The following is a 25,425-nucleotide window of genomic DNA, read 5'->3' as shown; positions in this document are numbered from 1 at the left end:
AATTGTTTTCAAATACTCCAAATAAAACGAGTGCATGTAAACATTTCCTTAAAGAATTCAATGTAAATCCCGGACACAATCAGGATGTATCCAAGTGACTTCATTTGTAATTTGCATGTTGTTATGAAACAACTGGGGCAGCATTTCAATTTGACGCTAGCTAAGTTGAGCAATCGACCGACTTACACTCTCATTTAAGTTTCCTTGTCTCTTCAAAGTCATTCATTCTTGGTCTTGTCAGAAACTTTTCATTTTGCTTCCCCGCCATAGGTATAGCACTTTGCGAATTGGTATTTCAATTCACGGATTGTTAACTCTGGCATGCTTCGCAGTTTTGAAGAAAATACGTTCAATCTTTAATTATTCATTCGTTATTGTAGAAGAGTTTTGCAGTGGTATAAATCTTGTTTTTACGAATAACAGAAGACATTTTAACTTTCACATTTAAAGTATTTTATGACGCTTGAAAATTTTACTAGTTACAATTCGTGAAACGCTTTTGTCTTTAAGTGAATAAGTTACAATATTCTCATTAATAGCGTTGCACTATTAATTTAAGTTTCTGTATCAAATAGGTAGGAATCAAATCAATTCCTTGTCGTGTGACTCTGCCCATCTGTTTGTCCTTCTGTCAACGGAATACAATATGCTTTTGCTTTATGTTAGAAATTTTAAATACTGTTATTACTTGCACTTATCGAATTACATATTCATAGAGAATGCCGAAGAGTGAACGTTAAAAATGATATATGCGTAATTAGGAACCATCAACGTAAGTTTAACCCCCTGTGAAAAAGAGTATCTGATGATATAAGTCTTTATTCATCTGTGGCATAACAGCTACGAAGGGCATGGACAGATTTTTATTCAGTTTCTTTGTTTGACTGCTGATGTGATTGAGACAAGCATTGGAAGACTATAAACTCTTTTTCTAGTTGATAAAGGATTTCATGAACTTTTTTTTTATAATTTAACCCTACCTACATTATATTCATATTTAGGATTGAAATATAGATACACCATTCCTACTGAAAACTCAAAACAAATACACAATAATACTCATACTTATATCTATAGAAGCCTTCGTTAACATTTTCCATTAAGTGAGTTGTTTACGATTTCCACTAGTCAATATATAAAGAAAACTGCAAAACCACAAGCCTTTAAATCGTGAATTCTCCTAGAAAATAGAATTTACATTTATTCTGTCTATGAAAAAACTACCTTTTAACTGTGAAAAAACATACTGCAATAGCATTTCGCTATTAATATTTGTTGAGCCATGCAATTATTTTTTTGTTAGTTTTCCTCAATATAACGGGGGAAACGATGCAATATAAGCTAGATTCAGAGTAAAAGTACGGCGGTTTTGCTCACAGCTGTACCGTTCCTTTCCAAGCACTTTTTACTTTTTGTTACATAAAAATCTAAACCCATTATACTGCGATGTTAGGGTGACTATAATTTCTTGAATGTTTTTCTGCAGACCTAATTAAAATATTCAAAGATTTTATTTTCATCCGACTTCTAAAGATGTAATATATGCATCAATACTTATGTAATACTTTCAGCAAAACTGTACCGCATATTAATCTTAAAATAATGTAAGACATGCTTATTGAAAACCTTTTTTTTCATTCTTTGTTAAATTTTTATCAACGGCAGTTAAACAATTATTTTTACTAGATACTCACTGCGGCTTCGCTTCGGGTGTACATGTATTATATATATAATAGACCTGCCTCTAGAATCACTCTATTTATTAAAAAAACCGCTTCAAAACCCATTGTGTAGTTTTAAAGATTTAAGAATACATAGAGACGGACAGACAGGGACAGCGACTTTATTTTATACTATGTAATAATGATTAGAAATTTAAACCTATAATTGTCTCTCGGTCTTCAGTGTAGTGAATACAAAAGACTGGAAACTCCTTTATATTCACCACACTGAAGACAGATGTGGATATCTCCGACTACCCCATCTTTAGTTACAGTTGTGAAGGTATATTATTATACTATTGAGTTAACTAACTCATAACTTCCCACTAGGTGTAATTACAAACATTACTGCCGAACGGTTGCATTTCATAAACGTAGCACTATAATATAATCTGTGTTAACGCTCGATTTGACAACAATTCGCTAAGCTTAATTAAACTTGAAAAGGGGTTAAGCTGTCACAATCTTTAGGGTTACTTTATTAATGATATTTATTACATTAGAAAGTTAGAAATTTTATTAAATATTTTTCGTTTTAACTCTAGGCAGTCAGAATGATAACATCGCATCTAATCATGAATTAATGATATTAACATCCAATAATTAGTTGTAGATGTTTGCTATTCTTGAATATGCATTTATGTTTTTTATCAAATTTCATTAAGATTATTGCTCCAGCCGTTTAGCCGCCTCTCAATAAAGTTGCAAACCGACTGACACCGTTCTTATTATTATAGATTGATAACTGTAGAAGATACTTTAATATCATTAGATAGAGTTAATTATATGATATTACATATATATTATTATACAAGGCTCTTTTTTAATGAGAACAAACTTAATTCAATAGGTAGTGTGATGTATTAGATGTGATAGAATCATAGAGATTCAATAGCAATAAATATCTATGGGCAAAATATTATTAATATTAAAATTAATAGGTACAGACATAGTTCTTCTTCTTTTAATGAATGAGAAATGTAGTGGTATACGCTGGCGCGACATCACTGAAGGTTGATAAGGTAAGCATGAGACTAGACATCTTCGTGATAAATTTACAAAGAAGAGGGAAGAGGAAGGGGACCTAACCTGATAATATTGGGGTCCCAATTACTAACAAGTTGAAAAGGAAACGCCATTACATATCCTATGTGATTCTATGCATAAACGATTCTCCTTTGGAGCCCATCCTCATCGGTCAAGAATATCCTTCAACGTCTCTGACGGGAATAACTTTGAACGGCAATCTATGTAGGTTGAGCCATCCTAACCTGACAATAGAGATTTAATTTTATAGGTGTAATTTAAACTACGGTATGCTTAAGCGTACTGTATTTATATTTATTTAAGTTTTGATAATGTTCTTTAAAACTGGTCACCCTACACCCGGTTAACCGTCCGACAGCCTCCTTTGTTGCTGAAATATCCTGAAAGCCTTTGTGGCAAGCGTTTCCGGAACACTCGACCTAGCAGTCTGACCAAGTTGTGCGTAATCCACAATTTATGTACTTACCCTTCTCTGTTTTTTTATTACCTCACCGTTTTTATTGCTGTGGTTGGACGGTTTTCTATAAGTGTTATGCATTAAAGATCATATTATGTATTTATTCATATTATTCCTTTTGTTCAATGTAAAATGTTTACTATTTATATTATCTATTTATATTTCGGTTTCGGAAACATATATTTTTTTAAAATAGTCATATTAAAATTATGTGTGAGATATAGGTATATACAGAATTGGATGTACATATGGGACCTTATAGCTTATGGATCACTAAAATATACTTAGAATAAAATATGGACGAATATATAGTGTAATACATATATTAAATATGAAAGCGAGCTTAAAATAAAACTATATTTTTGGTAAAAAAATATGTACTTAATAATAAACTCGATAAAAAAATGACACTCCAGTTACATAAAAAAACCACTACAGTCTCTAATTTTAGTCTGTCTATTTGTTTGTTATCTTTTCACGTCGTAATGAATTTTAATATGAAAACAGATAAAATAGGAAGCATACAAAGCTGCGATTAAACAACTAGTATGCACTAAAATATATTTAACAACACTAATAAAATAATATCTGCCTGTTTATTGTCTTTTATATTCTAAACCATTATTTAAGATATTATTTTTAACCAGCATTCAATAAATAGAATTATGGAAAACTACCCGTGAAACTTCACCAGTCCATTGAAAGTGCAAACTCATCCATCTTCCCTTTGTGTACATCCGAAGTCTATCTACGGACATAATAGTTCGTAGAATAGGCTTCCATCTTTCCATTCCCTTTTACTACAGTTTTTTTTTCAAGTTTTAATGATGGCAGAGGAATTTTATATTCTTCTTTCAATACGGAATGTTAGCTGTTCATGGTTATGATTTTTCTAATACCTATTCCACCGGGGGAAGGAATTATAATAATAGGAACTATTCACTCCATCACTAGCAATATATCAAGTCAGGTTGACCTCTGGAAATCATCCTGATAAATTCCTAGTGAATTTGTCACGATGGGCCAACTGACCTGACCTCATGCTCATTCTAACATCCTTCACTGGTGCCAGCATAAACCGTTAAACCGTTAATGAAGGCGCGTGTAGTGCACATTCCATAATCATCCATTAAAAAAATCTATTTCTTAGTATTCAATGGAGTAATCTTAAGTAATAATCTTAGTAAGCTCTGGCTTTCTCTATTATTACGATATATATAATTTAACGAAGTAGACTGTGTAAAAAGTTGTCTGCGTGAATAACTCAGTCTCAATTATTTAAACCATCAAGCGGCTTGCTTGTAAGTTAACTATTTAATTCAAGCAATGCAATTATTTTTCGCTTGTAGGGTGAACTTGGGCATTGAAATTATAGCATCACTTCTTCATTCATCTTAATAGCAACACATAAGGGTATCACGGGGGTCATATGATAACGTTATAACCATGGTGCCGTTCATATACATAGGCACTTACCATCAGGCGGGCCTTCAGCTTGTATTGTTTTATTATTATTATTATTATTATTATTATTATTCCAATTAAAAACACTTGAAGCAAATATATAGTCAGTTTAAGCACCTTCTTTGAATATTCATTTAAAATAAGTAGGTATAAGAACTGACAAGGGAACAAAATAAAACAGATAGATCTGAAAATACATTACATTAATAGGAAAGAAACTACTATTAATACCAGTTAAAATGGAAGTAGTATCGTCACACCTTAAAGGATTTATTACATTATCACATTTCTTAAAGCCGTATAGTTACATAATAATTTCACATTAAACAGAAATGGGAATAAAATTTATTAATTAATGGTTAAATATCTTCTAAAATAGATATATTTTGTTAGTGAGGTAAATTTTACTCCTAACCATCAATGACCTCGAGACAATGGTCAGTATAATCTGCTAGTTACTTAACCCTCACTCAGATAATCATGGTAAATTAGTATACGTAAATTCCCATTCCCATTAGAGTCCACAAATTATGCAGTGCGAAATTCTGAAGGTTAATATAGAATTCACTGAAATTATTCTCTCCTCACTCATATTACACGTCTAATGGGAAATAGTAGCATTTAAAGACCTGCAACAGCAGGTGTCAACTCAGATAAAACCTTATGTCCTCTTTAAAAAACGCCGTGCTGTAAATATATATATTTTATAGGTGAATGAATAGAATAGCTAATTCTTTATTCAAATAAACTTAAATTTAAGCACTTTTGATTAGTGGTAATTACTTTTTAATCTACCGTACATTCAGGAAGCTGTTTCTTCACAAGAAGAATGAGAAAGAAACTTGCTGTTGCTCTTTTAAATAGTAATTGTTACTTTACATTTTTAAGAATTTACATACATGAAATGCGTGACTATAATCAACTAGCACTAATTCATTAAATATATCAAAAACCTCACTTTAATCTTTAAAAGTAACTTTTTAGTTATAACTCAATAACTCACTAATAAAATAGTCAAATGAAGTAATGAATCAATCTTTTAGAAGTTTATTGAAAATTCAATTAACATTTTGCACACAAAATTGATTCACTTAAATTATCATAGGTATTCTTTTGGTTTTCATAATTATACTTATTTGTTATTGTGATAAGGCCCTTATTTATGTTCTGTGCACTGTATATAGGGCAGCGGTAGGCGCGGTCGACTTCTGGCGTTATAAACGATGGATAGGTAAACAAATGATGATGGAACGTCCCTTGCCCTCCGCCCACGCTCCCGGCGGCGATATATCAAAGTTGGAATATGAGGCAATTGTTTTATTTGATTATAAGTATTATTAAATGTCGAAAAATCTGTTTGCATATTTTGTGATATTTGTTAGACTTGCCGGCATATTATATAATTCTACAGGCATATTATAAATATTTTACTGCCATAAAATCTATACATTAATACGTGAAGTAACATTTGTAACCCTTTTTACGAAAATTGCGCATACGAAGAAGTATAAAATTTCGCAAATATATTTATATAATTTGTAATATATTTATAGTTTATATTATATTTTAAAGATAAAAGTTAATATATATAAATATGATTTGTAACTTGATGAAAGTAGAACATAATGCTTGTATTGTAATTATTTGTTTCAGTGAAAAGATGAGATATGTCAATGATTTTACACTGCAAGAAATTATAATTTAATCTTCCTGAATTGTAACATATTGGGGGTTTTGATTGCCAATAATGATGTCTACGGTGCTGATCAAGCAACGGTTATTGCGTATCATCATGTCGGCTATTCGGATTCCATGAAAAATATGAAATTTGTTACATTATCTATTTATACTATGTTATATCTATTTTATAAAATTACAAATGATTTATTTCATTCTCTGCAAATATGATTATAAGCATACAAATATATTAAACTTAATAAAATATTTATGTTCGAAACCCATATCCATGAGAGAAAATTTATAACAACATAAATCTTCTATATCCGCCGAGTTTGTAATAAATACTAGGTATAGTCAAATAATATAAGGTACAAGTATAGATTGTAGGTAGGGGTAGGTAGCGGGCACCCGTAAAGTCCTATATAGTAATTCGATATTATTTGATATTAATTATTCATATATAACGTCGTAGCCTAGTCATTTACTTATAGACCTCAAGGAGAGTGGGTCCTAGCTATAAAATTACGATGTAGGTGTTCATCAGATTCGTTCTATTTCTATTCAAAGGCCTTGCGTCTCCCCTCACCCACGGGCGATAGCAATACTTTCAATCGAAATTTTGCCAAAAATATTTACGTCCGTAAGTCGTCTACTCGCCTTTTTATTGCAATAAATATATAAGTGTTTTTTTTTTCATGCATACTAAGCCATACAAATAGGTTCGCTAGAGAACTAAACTGCTGGAAATTAAAGAAACTCAGAATGGAGTAAACCACTAAACCAGGACAGTCTCATTATATGTATAATGTTTCATCTCATAATAGAGTCAATAGTTTCTGCTTAACGAACGTTAAAGTGCCGACAAGGCACAAAGCCTTTATATGTAGTAGACTAATATGCATATAAGTAAGGGTTGCCAAAATAAAATATAGAGCCTCGTAGGAAGTAATAAAAATTATGATAAAAGATTCATTTCGTTCTCTAACAACGTACATTTTACATGTATATTTAGACCGATGACGGCCTCAGTAACCTAGCGGTGGAGCACAACACCTTACTTCCGATGGTCGCGGGTTCCATTCCTCGCACGGCACAAACATTTATATTCATGAATATGATTGTTTGTATCGGTTTGAATGTTTTCTACGTATAATATATATTTATATCAGTAATCTAGACCCATAACACAAGTTTTAGCTAGCTTAACTTGAGTCTAGATGGTGCTGTGTAAATTGCTCTGAGATAAGATTATTATTTATTACCGATTTTTGTAGGTCAAATGTCATTCAAACTTGTACGACGAGACGGTGAATGATATAATATTTACACCCTCATACAAGGCTGTATGTCACCCTATCAAACTTGTACCAAAGACCAAAAATCTTGTATTTGTGTGAGGATCCGCATACAGTTGGCATCCTTGTGTGTGACATTTCAGTTACGAATTAAATGCAAAAGGGAAGTAAGAGCAAAGCCTGGTTACGTTGCGAACAGAGGAAAGTTTCAGCAGAAACTCAGAACTCAAACTAAATGGCTGTCGCTGAAATTCATTGGTCAGGTGTTCTGAATTCAAATTAAATTGGTAGGTAACTGCTGATTAATATCGTACTTTATTTTGAACTAGCTGTTTTCCTCGGATTTGTCTATACTGTATTACTGTGATTAAAATTTAATAATAATTTAATTACCGTGTTTAATGTGATGTGTTCCAAAAATAATCAGATATACACCCCTCGAGAACATCGTAACGATAATAGTCGTGAACTTATAGTTTTTTTTTAATTAAAAAAGAGTTTATTATCTGATATTTTAATCACTTATATAAGATTTTTCATATTATTTTCTAATTCTGCTGTCCAGTTCCAGTGACAGTTTAAATTGAGAAGAACTAATAACAATAATAATTATTATTTGTATGTATAAAATAAATTACAATATTTAAACCAAGGATGATAAATACTTAAATAATATATAATAAAAAACTTTCTAACTGAATTGTAGGAAGTAGAGTTCCCCTTGTGAGGACTTCGATAACATAAACTAGGTATAAATTAAATTTGTTACCAGTTTAAATAAAAATAATATGGTTTACTTAACAACACATGCAACACTTAATAAACATTGATTTTAAATTAATTTTAAACACTCGTTACATTTGAATCCAATGTGAAACATTGCAAACCTACTGTTGTCTCCCAGATTATATTATTTAATCTGTGTTAATCAGATACATAGATTGACACGCATTATGTTTTGTGTCAGCCAGAGTCAAATTCACGACCATTCGGTATAAAGCAGGGGTAATAAACCACTAAACCACGGCGTGCTTAATTACGTCTATCGAATAAAACCACATATATAAGTTTCAACAAAGTTTTTTTTAGTGTCAGCCAGATTCGAACTCCCGATCATTCTGCGTAAATCAAGGGAGGTAAATCACTAAACCACGTCCCTCAATTATTAATATTTATAAACCTATGCGCTTTGTATAGACCGCAACAGGTCATACCGCAATTCATTACTCTACCATATGTCATGGACCGGTCTGTTAAAAGTTTGGGTCGAAGGTCGCGCTAACGGCACGTGACCTCATACAAGCTCTAGTGAATTTCCCCCAGGCGTTGTTATACTGTACGAATAGCCTCTGTATGACCGTTACACGTACACTATCCATTTCTTTCTATCCTGAAAGGCTGGATACCATATAATATGTCACAAAAGGTTCCTACATTATTTAGTAAGTTTCAGGAATATTATGTGAAAATTAATAAAGATAATAATACCCCTAGACAATTGATATAAATGCATAGATTATTTTGTATTCAAATACATAATATACATAGAAAACAAACAATCATACACATGAATACACAAACATTATTAGTGTGCGAGGAATTGAACCTGCGACCATCGGAAGTAAAGTGGTGTACCACCAAGGCCGTGGTCTAGCGATAGCTGTAATAATTCTCACTCCGCCGTCTAACCCCAAACTAAGCAGAGTTTTTACTCTCGGCACTAAATAACTTGGAGAAATATATTTTTATTATACATACGTAATATACTAAGCAGATTAAAAATTTACTTTAATCGTATTTGCTATTTATTATTTATTGTATTTGATGTACAATATCCTAAATTAATATTATAAACTAACTTCATATTCTAATTAAAGCGCAAAAAATCTTAACAAATAATCTCAATGTATTTTATATTACGGCTAAATAGTTAATGAAACACCATGGCAAAGTGTATATACTATATTAGTAACAATAGTTTATTTCATCTCAGTGATTTGTTAAAGAGCCATTATACGTAATCACATATAATGCTAATGTAAGCTGTTTGAGTCTTTTCCTACTTGGAATTGTTTTTTTGTCTTCTATAATAACATTACATCATTGGACGGATTTCAATATGATATACTTTTATGGTAATGACTAAATGCTATGTTTTGAGTTGCTATATACGAGTATATAACCCGTCGCTGCTTCGCACGGGTGTATATGTATTATATATACAAACCTTCCTGTTGCATCACTCTATTTATTGCTACGAATTGATTAAAATTCGTTGAGAAATTTAAAATTTCATTTTATACTACGTAAAGAATTGTTTAAAATTCTAATTATTTCTGAACAATGGACAGAAATGAAGTAACATTACAATGATAAAGATTGGATTGGTAGATTTATATTAAGAAATGATTTTTGTTAGGTCTGTTATAGATTAGCTTTCAGCTTCAATAGGTTGTAATCATACTTTTTTCCTTTAAAATTTTAAGATATCTTTTTTATTTAGATATACACCAGAGAGAGGCTATATCAGGTACTCTGAAGAGCTATGTACCCGTTTACCTTCTTTTATCTTACCAATTTCTGTAACCAAACACTCTTTATACACTTGTAAACTGGCATAGCAAGCGTATTTAGCACGAAAAAGGCATTATACGAGTAGTCGTAAATAGAAATAATCTTTATTCAAATAAACTTAATTAAGAACTTTTAAATAGTCACATCTTTATTCTATCACTCAATTGGAACGAGAAATCACAAGAAGAATGAGCAAGAATCTTGCTTGCAGTTCTTTTAAACTGAACGGACGAGTCCTGCGCGCTCCTAATTCTATATTATATATTTACTATTTAACAGTACTTGTGCTAGTTGACCCTATAAACCCCATATCGGTGTGTTCTTGATTTACCTAACTTGAAATGGATTATGTGTCAAACAATGAAATTCCATTATCCTGTAGCTTGACAAGGGAAGTAGTGACAATAGCATGCATGTCTACGAGAATAAACATATCACCTGCAGTTATTATGGTATAATTAATGGTCTACAATTAATTAGAACTTACAGTACATAGCTTTATTATTGATTATATCATCATTAATAAAGCTATATAATCGTTACAATGTAATTAAGTATAACAATTATCTCAACTGTCACTGAGTGCATTTCATTTAATGTTTCAGAATATCAAGCAATATTAAATCATATAATGACATAATTAATTATTTTCTCCTTAAACAACAGTGTTTACGTAGGTCTTTCCTCGAGAAGTTATTTCTGTATAATGAATAGTCACATTGAATATCCTACCTTGCTAAATAAAATTGTATTGCTGTATCTTATTAGTGATCCATAAAAATAAATAAATATTCCAGAGAATATAAATATCTTGTCATGTTAATTTTTAATAGTAAGTGCATTTATATGTAATGCATATTTTAGTTTAATTATTGAATATTATTTAAGCACTAACAGTAAAATAGTTGTTGCTAGATTAGGAAGACTTTTATTGTAATGCCACACAACAATAACAATTATGTTTTATTTAGGTACATTTACGCCACAAAAATAAAATTGACTGTGTGTCTATATTGTCTATTCTTTGTATTTTTTTAAGTATCTTGAGGCGATATCTTTAGTTTTCTGTTAGAACTCCAATATGCACACCAACTTTTATTTAGAGCACCCTAAATTACTAGAAGTAGGTACCTACAAATCATTTTGGACCGTACCTTAAATGCGGTTGTGATCATTGAAGTGGAATTGCCGGGGGACAAAAGATAACTTATCTACGCAGACGGAATATTTTAAAGGCCTATTAAAAAGGAGGAAATGTAAGAATAAAAAAAGGTCATCAGGGCCTCGTATAGAATTCTGTGGACGACCCAATAATATGGAATTGGAGTGTTCGTTCATTACGCTTACTTATTAACTAGCTGTCCCGGCAAACGCTGTTTTACCATGTAAATGAATAACGCTAGGAAAAAATAGTGGTGGGTGATAGAAGGGTGAAAATTTACGATTGTATGTATTTTTAATGACACATAATAAAGTAGCCGATTCTCAGACCTACTAAATATGCGTATAAAATTTCATAAAAATCGATCAAGCCGTTTAGGAGGAGTATGGTAACTAACATAGAGACACGAGAATTTTATATATAAGATAACTGTATTAAGTTTTAATGAATATTTTTCGACTACCTGCTTCAATGATGGTATGCAAACACAGAACAATTTAGTTTTCATTGTTGTGGGAATTTTTGGCGTATTTTTTTTAAGTATACATAAAATCTGGTAGCTTTGATACTCTGTTCATAGTAAACGATTGCCGTTAGCTATGAGTAGGCACGTGGAACATACATATATACAGAAGCTTTACAGTAAAAAAAAAATATTATTTATTCTTAATCCAAATTAGAGTTTAGTTCAGTTACTTGCTCTTGCTTTTAATATAGTAACTTTATTTTGCATGCATAAACATAATTATGTATAACTTCTGTATTGTAACTCTATATAAAAAATGTTAGAGGTATTTTACTAATATTACAAACACGGAAGTTGTGAAAGTGATTGAATACTTGTTAGTCTTAATATCAGATTAGTTTTATTAAAATCTGTTCAGTAGTTTTTGCGTGAAATACTAACATAGCTTATACATATACATACAGAATAATACATAAGCTATAAATTTTTCGCCGTTGAAAGTGCTAATAACATAATAAATATAACATAATAATAAATACAAAATATAAATTCACAATTGGTGAAAACATCACTAATAAAAATACAGTGGATTATATCATATTCAATTCAATAACAACTTATTTTAGATACGCTTGATGGATAACGCTAAATTTGATGGTGAAAAGTTTTATTTATATCCCAGGACTACCAACCGACGAATTTCATTCAAAATACGTAAAATAACGGCCAAGAACCTATCGTACATGCAATTACAGAGTTCCGTATAGATACTTGTGTACTTACATATTTTACTTCCAAAATATATTATAAATACAAGTAATTCTATTTAAAAAGATTCTATCTATAATCTAATTAAAAAGATTAATTAAATTCAATTTAGTACTACTACCACCTTTGTTCGCATAATCGTACTCGGATTGATCGATATAAAAGTATATCCTACATCTTCCCTCATTTCAAATACCATATTCATTGAGGATCGGTCCCAATCTATGGGTACCAAAATAATTGATATGAATACTCAAATCATTTTTTTCTGCAAATAGATATACAATATACAAACACCTGCATTGATACAAATAATCATACTCATGAACACATATGTTTGTATCGTGTGAGGAATTAAACCCGCGACAATCGGAAATAAAGCGGTGTGTTCAACCGCTTGATCAACGAGACCGTTTTAGTGATTAACACCATCGTGATAAATTCCTTGTGATATTATTACCTATGAGCTGACCTATTATCTTATCATCGTACACTGGTGCTCCGCCAGCTTTAATCGTTAAGGCAGACTATTCCATTCGTTAGGGTGCAACATTCCATAATCATCCATAAAAAGCATAGACAAGGTAACATTATATGATTTTTTTTTCTCTTGTGCGGAACCCTACAAATTATTCGCGTAAATGAATCCGGTGTCAACATCAAAATGTTATTTCATATTTTACGTCAGCCAATTTAATTTCCGCTTAATACAGTGCTATAGGCGTTTAATATTTACATTCTACGTGTAAAAATATAGGTCTTCATAATATGAATAATATTAATGACATAATTCCTTGAACAGTCAATTGTCTTGACAATTCACACAGTGCCATCTAGCACCTAACAAAGCAGGGCTTGGTACTAGATAACTAGGATAGATAGTAGGTACTAGATAACTGAAAACTTAAATACATTTTTGAAGTAATTACATACTATTATATACCTATATAGACAAAAATATATCTCTATATAATTACGTTTCATTTTTAAATATTCTATGAAATATCCTTCACCATTCTTCATCATTCACCCTTCATTGAGAATGAGAAATTTATAAATCTGAACTAATATTATAAACGCTACGCAATATCTATCTGTTTGTTAGCATTTTATGACTATACATTTTAAACGGATCTTAAAATAATTTGACGAGAGATAGGTATTGCTCCTAATTATATTTATTATTAAAATACTATACTATAGTATTTTTTGAGGTAATGAAATACCTAACTTAGAAAAATACGTTAGTTTTTTTTATTCTCTCGACAGCACAAAACTACATTAACAGTATAAAAAATAACAATACAAATATAGATCCACTATAATCGCATGCGGACGAAACCGGGTGGTCAGTATAATATTACGTAATTATTTGTACAGAGATCGAATACGACCAGACGAGAGGCACACAAAGGATCTTATTACGGCCACTAGATCTGAGGCCATGAGAAGATGCTACATACAACGTATCCGATCGCATCTACAGCTTAGACCTTTCAATAAATTTCTAATCTTCGGTGGACCTTTTTCAATAACCGTCCAGTCACACGGAAAGTCGATCGGACGTGAACATTTCTAAGGTTTCATGTACTCTCATTTCGTATTAATATAAACATTATAATACGCAATTTTCGTATTATGTAGACCTAACTGTAACCCTTAACACTACATCCATGATTCGGATAAAAATTAACCCAAATGTTAATTTTGATTAATGGCCATAATGCCAAGAGGCGTGAGCGCGTACCCTCAAGTTTCCACTATTGAGTAGAGCGAAATAGGTCGCCCTAACAACGAGATGGGACCTGCCCTACACTATCTACAGAGCGGGCTAACGCCGCCGGGGCAGCGGTAGTCATGCTAATCTACCTCGTGACTCCGGCAATGGCGCTCGTAGATACATCGTGTGGTTTTTTAGAGGATAAGAATTCCACACACCCCTCGTCACCCCTCCGGTGTTTTAATGGACTTTTAAAAAATTTTACACACAACAAAAAAGTCTATCTGCTTACCGAGTTTTATTCGAATCTATGTAGTAATTTTTCCATGAGTGAGTGGCAAACATCCATTAAATATAAAGTCATCTTTAGGACAAAATTAATCTTAATAGCATTGAAATAGTAGGTTTAGTTTTAAATCAAATTATGTGTAAAAACATTTGCAACTTCGATAATAAAAAGAATTGTACATTTCAGATATTTTATAAAATCTATTGTGACACTTTCATATTTATTATAACTAGAAATAAATATAATCTAAAATGAATTGTAGTAAATTTGTATTCGTAAATTTTATCTACGTATGCGTATTAAAGCAACTTCAATAAACATTCTTGTCTGAATGTTTCGTAATTTAGAATGTGTAATTCAATTCTAACATAATGGTATATGAGACGAATATAGAAAATTAATTTCCAATTGTCTATTCTTATATATAAAATCGTGTCTAGACTCTCTTTAAAATTATTAGTGTTTGTGTCTCTACCACGAGATTTGATATATGGGATTAGGAGTAATACTTAACTGTTGAAATTGGTTCTAGGTAATCAAATGACAGAAAGTTGCGTAATGCAATACGAGGACTATGATAACCTAAACTAGATATTACACCTGTGTTATAGGCATCACATCAGTGTATTCTTGTAACATATATTATAAATTACATTTGTCAATTAATGTAGATATTTAAGGGTATGTGTGGCATATGTACCTTAATTACAAAGATATGGATATGGGAGTATGGGTAAGTATACTTGTAAATGATAATTGGTGTGTATAATAGGGCTTGTGTGCAATATAAAACAGATGTGTATAATACAATGGAATATTTTGTGTTAGTGTAGAGGATGTATGACAGTGGTTGAATACGAATACTGTCATACATACTGTCATATATTAAATATTTAAACATAAGGGTAAATACACTACTAAGGTTTTAAATAAACAAGGTAACAGCTATGTTAATTAAATAGGTGGAATTATTCTCGCCATTTCAATTAATAGTAACATTGTTGATTTTGAACGCAACAAACTTCGATTCAAAACATTTCAATACAAATGCATATTGTGATTCATGACCATGCATATTGCATCGTGTATTGTGTCAAATATTAATGCTGAATTTATCCATACAGATTGGATAGAGACTTTGCTCGTGTCAGTCCCTTAACTCATTCTACTAATATTGGTAACATATTTTTTCGTATGTCGAAATTAAAAGCAGATATTTAATAAAATCCTTAACTTTATAACATGTAAAATTGGTAAGTATTTGGACTAACTATTAAAAAATATATTTTCTATACATCTTCTACTATAAAGAAATATTGTAATCAAGATATTGACTTCGTCTAGCCGTAATAAAATATGTATGTTCATTATTTTTAGTCTGCAATATTACTTCCTTTAACTATAGTACTTGTATCAAATATCTACAGCAATAAAAATTACTAACTAAAGTAAGTTTAATTTTACACATTGTAATTGCTATTGTAATTCTTTGGACACTTTCCATATCTTTACTGCAAGACAAACATAGATTTATATACCTCAATTTTTGTATCATCATAAATATATATTGTTGATCCTATTACGGATAAGGTAATGTCCCTTGAAGGATTATATATGGATTTTCTTATTATTAATTCCTATCCGATCCGCTTATATTTCGCCCAGAAATAATTTGGCAGGTAAATTTTCCTCAACAAATATATGTCATAACAATGAAACCCTTATCCATTTTCTTTTAGCGGCACCGGTTCCAGATTAAAGCGGTTATAAAGATACTCAGAACGATGTGCGCTGGGGTCTTCCTTTGAAGTTATGTATTGATTTGGGGTCTCTTTATACTTAAAGGGAAACGTTCGTATTCTGAATATGTATAGCTATTTCTGCACCAAGTAGCTATATTAAGACATAGATATGTTCTGATTTGATTCCTATAACTTATTTAGCATCTATTAAAATACTCTCTTATATATCATATCATTACGTATTAAAGTAATTTCATTAAAGTCTCCTAAATATTTTCTACTAGCGGATAACACTCGCGATATCATCTGCATATTCACTTTTATCCCATATATCATGCCACACACTACAGTAGTTTAATAAATCTAAGCGAACGGACAGAGAAAACGATTTTATTTTATCTATGTAAAGATATATTTCCTTTTTATTGAATGATACTTTAGTAATTTGTATGTACCTACAAAAAATATTATTAATTTAAAATTATATTTATAGACACACATTTTGTCAAACTTCTAGAATGATTTTTGGTGTAAATAAAGCCAAAATTATAGTAATTCACTACAGCATGATTTTTTTTTACTAGTTGCTCTGGCACTCCTTAGTTAATTTTATTCAGAATCTACTATATTCATTATATCAACATTGCCTTGCACTTCTCCCTTGAAAGTTATTTGAAGTTGTCGCAGTATATTTTCCTTTTCATAACAATAATTCTGTATTATAGAAAACTTTGCTTCAATATCATTATTATTTAAAATGCAACTTCTCGGCAAAGTTCAAATGAATCTTCGTTGAAATAATAAGCTCGGATTGCTACTGTGCTTGCTAAATGCATTAGTGACTATCTCTGTAATTGTACTTTTGATTTTGTACCTAAGATTCAGATGTAATATGTACTATGCAGTATATATATATATATGTATACACTTGCAAAATATTCAAATTTTACAGTCATCAACGCATTATTGTTGGGTAGTATCTACCTAATAATAATAATATTTTAGATAGATTTACCTTGACGAACCCTCGTAATATTACAAAGAAATATATTGTGCTGATAATTGATAATAATTGAAAATTTAAATGTATTTAAGCAACTAATTAACGGTAGAATGATAAATTATAAAAAATAGTAAAATTTTCAAAAATTTTTGGTAAAGATATCACGTTCAATTTAAAAATGACTTTTTAGAAATCTTTTAAATACCACAAATTAATGTATTTATAAAAATACATTATTTTATTGATATCTTAAAAATCATACCGAAAAATATAAATAATAAAAACGATCATCATAAATTAAATGAGATTTATTTAATAATGATTCTATTGATCAATCAACAAAGTCGAGGTATGTACGTCTGCAGTTACATTATAAATGTAGCTTACCTTAACATTTTACTTAAAAGTTTCATCTAAGTTGACCCCAAAGCAGGGTCACTCACTAAATCTATATACATTATAATATGAATTTATACGAAGTCTGGAACATTTTAAATGGAGATTCCATGTCAATGTGGCAGGCGCCGACTCATATTTCACCCACATTGAGTACTTGTGTGTGACTTCATGGCTTACCATCGAGGACTATTGGGTCTCATCTATAAATGGACATTTCAATATAAGCAGATATAAATCTGAAAAGATTTGTTTATTTAATTGAACATGGCTTACGATTGAGAACTATCGGGAGTACTACCTCTTGTATACATGGACTGTTTAATATCAGAAGTCAGACAATAATATATACTAATATTAATCTGAAGAAATTGTTTGTCAAATTGAATATGCTAACCCCAGGAACTAATATTTTAAATTGAAAAATTCGTTAGGTGTTGGATAGCATGTTTCATGAAATCTCTACAGACTATATAACATCATGTTACGATCAATAATAGCGGTGTATTAATGTTAATGTTATGTATGTGTGTAAAAAAAATCGAGGAAAATGTGATACAGATGAAATTGGGAGGGTTAGGTTAGGGTTTAGAAATAATCATATGGTGATTATCTCGCATCTCGACGTTTGAATAGTACTTATTTTTCTCTCTATCGCCACATTTGAAAGGCAGATTCAGTCGAAAAGAATGTACAAATGATTCCGCTGGTCCTCTATTCAAACGGAAGTTACAAAGTTAAACATGTACAATTTTACATGTTTATGAATTTATGTGAATACAATTTAACGAATAGCGCATAATCACATAAATTTTAATGTTAAACTTTTATTTCAGCTCTTTAAAAACTAGTTAATCCTAATCGTATTGTAGATTCTGTACAATACCTATTATAAGAAGTCCTCATAGTTTGTCATTATCAAACGACATTATTTTAGAAAATATAACGCTGATGCTATACAATTTTTTGAATTAAAAACTAGTAAACAAATTACCTAGTGATTTATTCGTCCATTGTTTATAATTGGTCATTAGCGAAAGAGATTTCAGAGACCAAGATTGCCGCTGCCGACATTCACACTTATAGTTTTTATTGTAAAATAGGTTTTATTGTCATTACAAAAAAGAATCTATATATTAATAAGTGAAGCAATAACTTTCTACCTACCAACATTGCGCGGACGGAGGAGTATGAAATTTCGCATACTTGTAGTTTATATAGAAGCAGAATGCTAATATATATTTAAAAATGTATAAAATGTATAAAAATACATGAAGTCAATAAAAAAATCATTACACAAACTACCATGTATTTGACAAACACGCATATATACTCTTTTGTTTATTTTAAAGTCTACGGTAGTACGATACTAGTTTATTTTATCTTTTCTTATTTTTATTATTTGCACTCCTGTGACCCAATCACTACTTCCAGTGTCACGCTGTTTTGGTTGACTGGAAGAGATCTCTCTTAGAGATAGGTCCTCCTTTGCAAACAAAATTTGTAACTTATATTCAAACTTGTATTTAAAGTGCAATAAAGTAGGTACCCATATATATTATTTCTCTACAGCCTTACTGAATGTTAAATGAATTATGGTCGAATTTTTGACCACTGGGCGATCACTAGAAATAAAAAATGACATAAAAATATTACCAGATATTTAATGGGAAAATGTATCATGGTATAATCTAACAGCAGCTTGCCACAAAAAAGGTGCTCAGTCACATAAGACGTAATAAAGGTCCGTAATGGCCTTGTAATGGGGTTGATCTTCAATGTCGATAGTTGGATAGTCTACGCACGTATGTGACCAGAAGTGGACGCCGATAATGGCGGCGTATGGGAGGCATTGTGCGTCTAATCGAAAACTCAAGTGATTTTTAGTGATAAATTTCAATATAGAGGCGGCAATATGCACTATTTTCTATTAATATCATAAATATATAATAATATTGGAATATTTATATGTTCGGCGGTTCAGATCAATGACATCTAAACATCTTCTAATATATTTTAAAATTCAGAATATTAGGTACCTTAATTTTATTTTTATTGAATTGTAATTCCGAAAGTCATCAAATACGTATCTATTACGTGTTTATATATAATGACATTTAGTTTACGTTATTGTAGTGAAAAGTTAAGCAGATATAAATACGAAATTATAAGTCCTGTAAATGCATCGCTACAGGTACAACAATTTGTGTATATCACACGTTTCAGAATAAATTATAAATTTGACTATGAAATCTTAGCGTCTACTTTTAATTTTTTTCTATTTAATCATATATATATATTTGAACAACGGCTATATTTAAATGATATTATTTTTAATAGAAGACAATATAATATAACCTTACATAGTTATATTATGTAATATTATGTTATCTGTGGTTATATCTAGTCCATTGTGATTAAGCGTTTCTGACATCACCCGTGACCTCCTGAAGGATATTGCCTGAACAAGGGTCGTGATACGCGCGTATCGCATACTAACTGCGCATACGGCCAAGGGCAGGGGCTGAAATAATATGTGCACTTGAATAACGCCAGTCGTACGTTTTTGTAAGGAACACATTTATTACCAACAAAACATGAACAAATTTATGGCTAGACGGCCAGGCGTAGCGGCCACGATATTATGCTTCCAATGAGCGCTCGCTAGTTTAATTCTCGCACATTTCATTTGTATTAATGAATATGATTGTGTATATTTATGTGTTACTGTCAATTTTTCAGTTATTCAGCTTTTATAGTATAAATTGTGCTCAGTTCGAGATTAGATAGTTCTGTGTGAATTATTTTCGTTTATTATGTAAATGGAATACTAAAGAAATAAAGAAAGAAAGAAAATATGAATTGACAAACATTACACTATCGCACAGATACTCATGCAATAACTAAATATTTATAATCTGTGTTCACATACACGCATGCACATACATACATATATACAATAATGATACATACAATAACATCAATTATACATTTTTTTTACAACACAGGAGACAAACGAGCATAGGCTTATCTGATGGTAAGTAATTACCGCCGCCCATGAGCACCCGCAACGCCAAGGGAATTGCAAGTACGTTGTCGGCCTTTCACCTCCGATGGTCGCTGGCTCATCTCATGATACAATTATTTCTATTGCTCTGAGTGTTTCCTATGTATATCATATATGTCATCGATCTGTTGTCTAACACCTATAACAGAAGCTCTGCTTTAGTTTTAGTTTTGAAGTTTGGTACTAGATGGCGCTGAATTATTATAACGAAACTGAGTCTCCTTGTGCTGCTGTCGTTTCCTGATTTCATCTTCATTAAGTACCTTTTTTAGTCGCATAAATATTTTATTATTTTTATTATATTTTCCTAGCAGGTGATTAGAATTCTAGTAAATTTACTATGCCTGAATGAAGTCATAAATGCACGGAAAGTAGGCCGGGCGGGTGGGGCCTGTGGTTGTCCTCATTACGGGGGCCCTCCGCATCTGTTCGCATTCGCTGCGGCCGCCTTCATTATTTGCGATGAAAACATGTCGAATCAATTAACTTAGGTATTGGTTTTGAGCGGAATAATAGAAGAGCGATTCAATTTTGATCATTGATTACCATAATGAAGCATGCATCTCATCTCATTAATAATACTGATAAAATAAAAACAGGGGATGTAAAAATAATTTGGTAAGAAAAAAGTATTTCTAATCATAGTTTGTACTACATACTAGACTAGCTGTACCCGCGACTTCGTCCGCGAAAATAGTGACCTTGCTCAAATAATGAAAAAAATATTTAATGACCTAACCAAATTAAATCCAAATGAAAAAGTTTCATCGTTTCATCTTAAAAAATGACGACACTTCCATACATAACTTTTTCAACCCCTTATAACCCTTCTATCGCATTCAAAAGTAGCCTATGTCCTTTCTCAGGGCCTAGACTAAATGTGTAGCAAATTTCATTTAAATCGGTTCAGTAGTTTTAGCGTGTAAGTGAGAATGACAGACAGACAGATAATAAGTTAGTAAGGATAATTGATTAACGCATCCATAAAAGTACATATACGCTATCTTTTTTTGGGTACCCTGTTATTATTATAAAATATATACAGAATTAAAATATAAATATTTGTATATGTAGAAGTACTACATATACAAGGAAAAGGTCTAGTAATTTAAGAAAAAAAATATTCAAATAATTTAGATACATTGCTAAATAATATATAAATAGTTGTTTTAAAATTGTGTTTGAAACAACACGTAATGGTGTGATATGTCATATTAGCTTGGTCACTCGTATTTTTTCTCCTAAATTTATTTGCATAACATTGAGAGACACCCTTTTATGTCACATATAATAGAGTGTTCTAAAAAGTTTAATCCAAGCCCCCAGTAGAATGAAAAGGGATAAACCGCAACGAAATAAAGGGTCTGAATTCGAATGGAATACGCCGACTGAAGCGAAACCGGATCGCTCCCTAGTGGACTGTCCTCAGGTGTTTTCTGTTCGAGATGACAATAAGTAGGTCATATACAAAATAAAAAAGCTAACACTTGAAGCGTTCTATTTATTTGTTTGTTTATTCATTTGTTTTTTTACAATAAGGGTTGATATAATATTATTAAAAGAGCACTATGGACGCTGTTCGGCGCAGCAAGTTACGGTGAACAGCGTTTATATATACCCCTTTCAGACCCAAGATTTTTTTTCTTTCATATAAAACATATTTTCGTGTTTTATGCTGAAATAACTCTCGTATTTTACGAAAAAAATAATTAAAAAATTCTATACCAAACCATAGTTCTTAAAAGTACATATCACGATCGTGAGTTCTAGGTCTCACTTCCACCTACGTACGATCGTGACTTCAAAGTTAAAATAAAAATAAATAAAAAATTTCATAGTTATATGGATGGTTTAGGAAGTAGTCATTAGCCCGATATATTAGGATTGCTTCAGTATGTATTATGCTAGATATTATGTATATTAGGTTTGATTTTAAGTGTAAAAATATTTATTTACGTAAGCAAGTTTTTTTTTTTCTTATATTCACTTAGCGATAGAAATAAAACTACAAATTAATCACAGAAGTTATTCATTAGTTTGTATTTTATAAATCACAGTCAAGTTACAATTAACTTAATTTTCAGAACAAAAACATTCAAATATTCTTTTACAAATCAGTAGAGTACTAAATGTCAATTTTAGCTTATATTTTACTTAAATGTATTAAACAAAAACAAAACGTCCTTTAGACAAAAAAACAAAACAAGATAAATCTTTTACAACAAATTTTTTTCAGTCTTTAATCAGGAACTTAATTTAAGACATAGTAGTTATAGGTGTTATTTATTATGGTAAAGGTTAAAACAGTCTTTGTCGCGACTAAGGCACAAGTAAACATTGCATTTACGGCATCTTATTTTAGAACGAGAGGAACAACTCTCCAATCGACATTTACGTGGAGCTTTTATATCATCAAATACAGGCAAGTGATCATAGCCATCATATCTCATTCCGATCGAGGGATTCTTTGCTGGTCTATATCTGCTTGACAGATTTACTTGTAGTTCAACTAAAGGAGTTGATTGGAGACGGTCTCTATCAGGGGTGTTCATAAAAGTTTCAGCGATTTCAAACCTGAATGCAAGTAAATCCTGAATACGATTTTTTGGAATACCTTTGGCTAAGGAATCGCATCTGTAAAGACGCCAAGCGTTTACTACAGCTAAGTCCATAAAATGGAGTATTACTTTTAAAGTCCACTTACGCGTCTTCATATATGTCCTATAGTACTCCATAGATTGGTCTAGGACATCAACTCCACCCATGAACGTATTATAAAACGTTACAATTTTTGGAGCGTCAACATCGATGTAGCATTTCGCGATCTTATCGTATCGTTTTATGTTATTTATCGCCGTACCACCAGTACAGTTTGACGTCGTAAGAACTGCTTTACTGTCCTTCCATTTCACCAAAACTATGCCATTGGACACTCTTTGGTCAATGTCTCCCCTTCGCATCGTTTTGTCTTCTTTGAAGCTTATCTGTTGTCGTTCTGGAATACGATTGACCATGATTTTCCCTGTCCCATGATATCCAAGTCGTTTCAGTTCGTCCAACAAAGGAATGGTAGTAAAGTATCTGTCAAAAAAGATACAGCTTCCAGGAGGAACACTCTGAATAAGGCGGAAAACTACAGCCGGTCCAAGTCCAAGGGGGTGCGAAAGTACAGGATTGTTCCTATAATAAATTTCGAAATCTATCATTAGCCCTTCATTAGTGGTAACAACAAAATTTTTAAGACCCACTGGGCGCGGTTTATTTTTCAGTAGTTGCCTAAGGTGGCACTTTCCTGTGAAAGGGATCATTTGTTCGTCGACAGAAAACCTACCAGGTGTTCTTAAGATTTTATTACATCCTTGTTTTACTGCGTCAATTACTGGTTGTACCTTCCAGAGAGGATTAACCCTGTAACCAGCCGGCGGAGTATCTGATTCCACTACATGTAGATTATTACGCAGCAACATAAATCGGTCTCTGGTCATTGCAGACACTATTGCTTCAATGCAAATTTTTTGCCTCCAATACATAGCAATTCTAGGATAAGATAAAATTCCCATCATTAGATGAATACCGTATAATTTTTTAATTTCTGGTTTAGTGCAGTTTAATATCCTGCCAGTTTTTCTCGTATAGTACATATTTGTACAGACTGACATTTGTTCAAAAAAATCATCATTGTAATATTCACTAAAATATTCAATAGGCGACCGAACTATGTTCGGTTCTGGGTGGCCAACGTATTCGTGAAATGTATCGATAAACTCAGTTTTTTTCCAAATGCGTTTACGCCGAGGAATTTCTATTTTTACCGGTTTTTTTCGTTTTTTGGACGGACCTGCCTCCGCATTATCTTGAAGGCTAGTAGCACTTCTTTTTACGCCTAGTTGTGAAGGTGTGAGTTCAGGAACGCCAAATTCTTTGTCTGATGCAGTTACCTCATTTTCCGCCACCGGTGGGACAAATTCTTCCTCATCGGCATCATCTAATTCTAGATCCGAGCAGTTGCCATCCTCCAACAAGCTTAGTACGAGGTCGTCAGTTAACGGTAATCCTAAAAAAAACAAAATATTAAGAAAAAATAAACAAGATCACCATCGTGCGTAAGTACAATTACAACCCAGAGCTCACGATCGTACTATCAGAAATTTACAATGCAATATATTTATAATTAGTAGTATTTTAGTCCTAATTTTACATATTTCTAATAGCATAATCTATTAAGTATATAATAAAACGATAATATGAAAGAAAAAACACAAAATAGTAAATAATTTCAATACAACTTACTGCGTCCTGTTCGGGGGTCAAGGAGCCAAGCCATCTTTCCGGCACGCACGAGACTACTGCACCACCTAACCGCTAAAATGATTTCTTATTGGCTGGTTTAGAAACTCGCTGTTATGTTATTTCGGCTTCGTGTGTAAAAATGAAACGTGCGCGGTTTTAGAATTTTTTAAAGTTACAACTTACGCCCGTATAGCTCAGGTCTGAAAGGGATACTATAGTAATATAATAATTTTATATTTCAATTAGTACTTTTTTAAGTTTTATAAATATATCTATAATTTGTC

At 31.5% G+C, this 25,425-nt stretch overlaps 1 protein-coding gene across 1 annotated transcript in view; it reads right to left on the bottom strand.

The window, feature by feature from the left end:
- Window positions 1-25,175, bottom strand: part of LOC131846942 (piggyBac transposable element-derived protein 3-like) — a 36,891-nt gene extending 11,716 nt beyond the window's left edge. Inside the window, exons 1-2 of the mRNA XM_059196359.1 lie at window positions 25,142-25,175; window positions 23,199-24,905 (exon numbers count right to left, since the gene is read on the bottom strand). Of these exons, the coding sequence (XP_059052342.1) occupies window positions 23,199-24,905; window positions 25,142-25,175 (1,741 nt within the window). The remainder of the gene's footprint in view (window positions 1-23,198; window positions 24,906-25,141) is intronic.
- Window positions 25,176-25,425: the final 250 nt, after the last annotated feature.

The sequence above is a fragment of the Achroia grisella genome, unplaced genomic scaffold, assembly GCF_030625045.1.
Source record: "Achroia grisella isolate CSIRO2021 unplaced genomic scaffold, CSIRO_AGI_Agris_v1 utg515, whole genome shotgun sequence".
In the NCBI taxonomy this organism is placed as follows: domain Eukaryota; kingdom Metazoa; phylum Arthropoda; class Insecta; order Lepidoptera; family Pyralidae; genus Achroia; species Achroia grisella.
The sequence above is the reverse complement of the archived record's forward strand: the minus strand, read 5'-3'. Positions and strand labels throughout refer to the sequence as shown.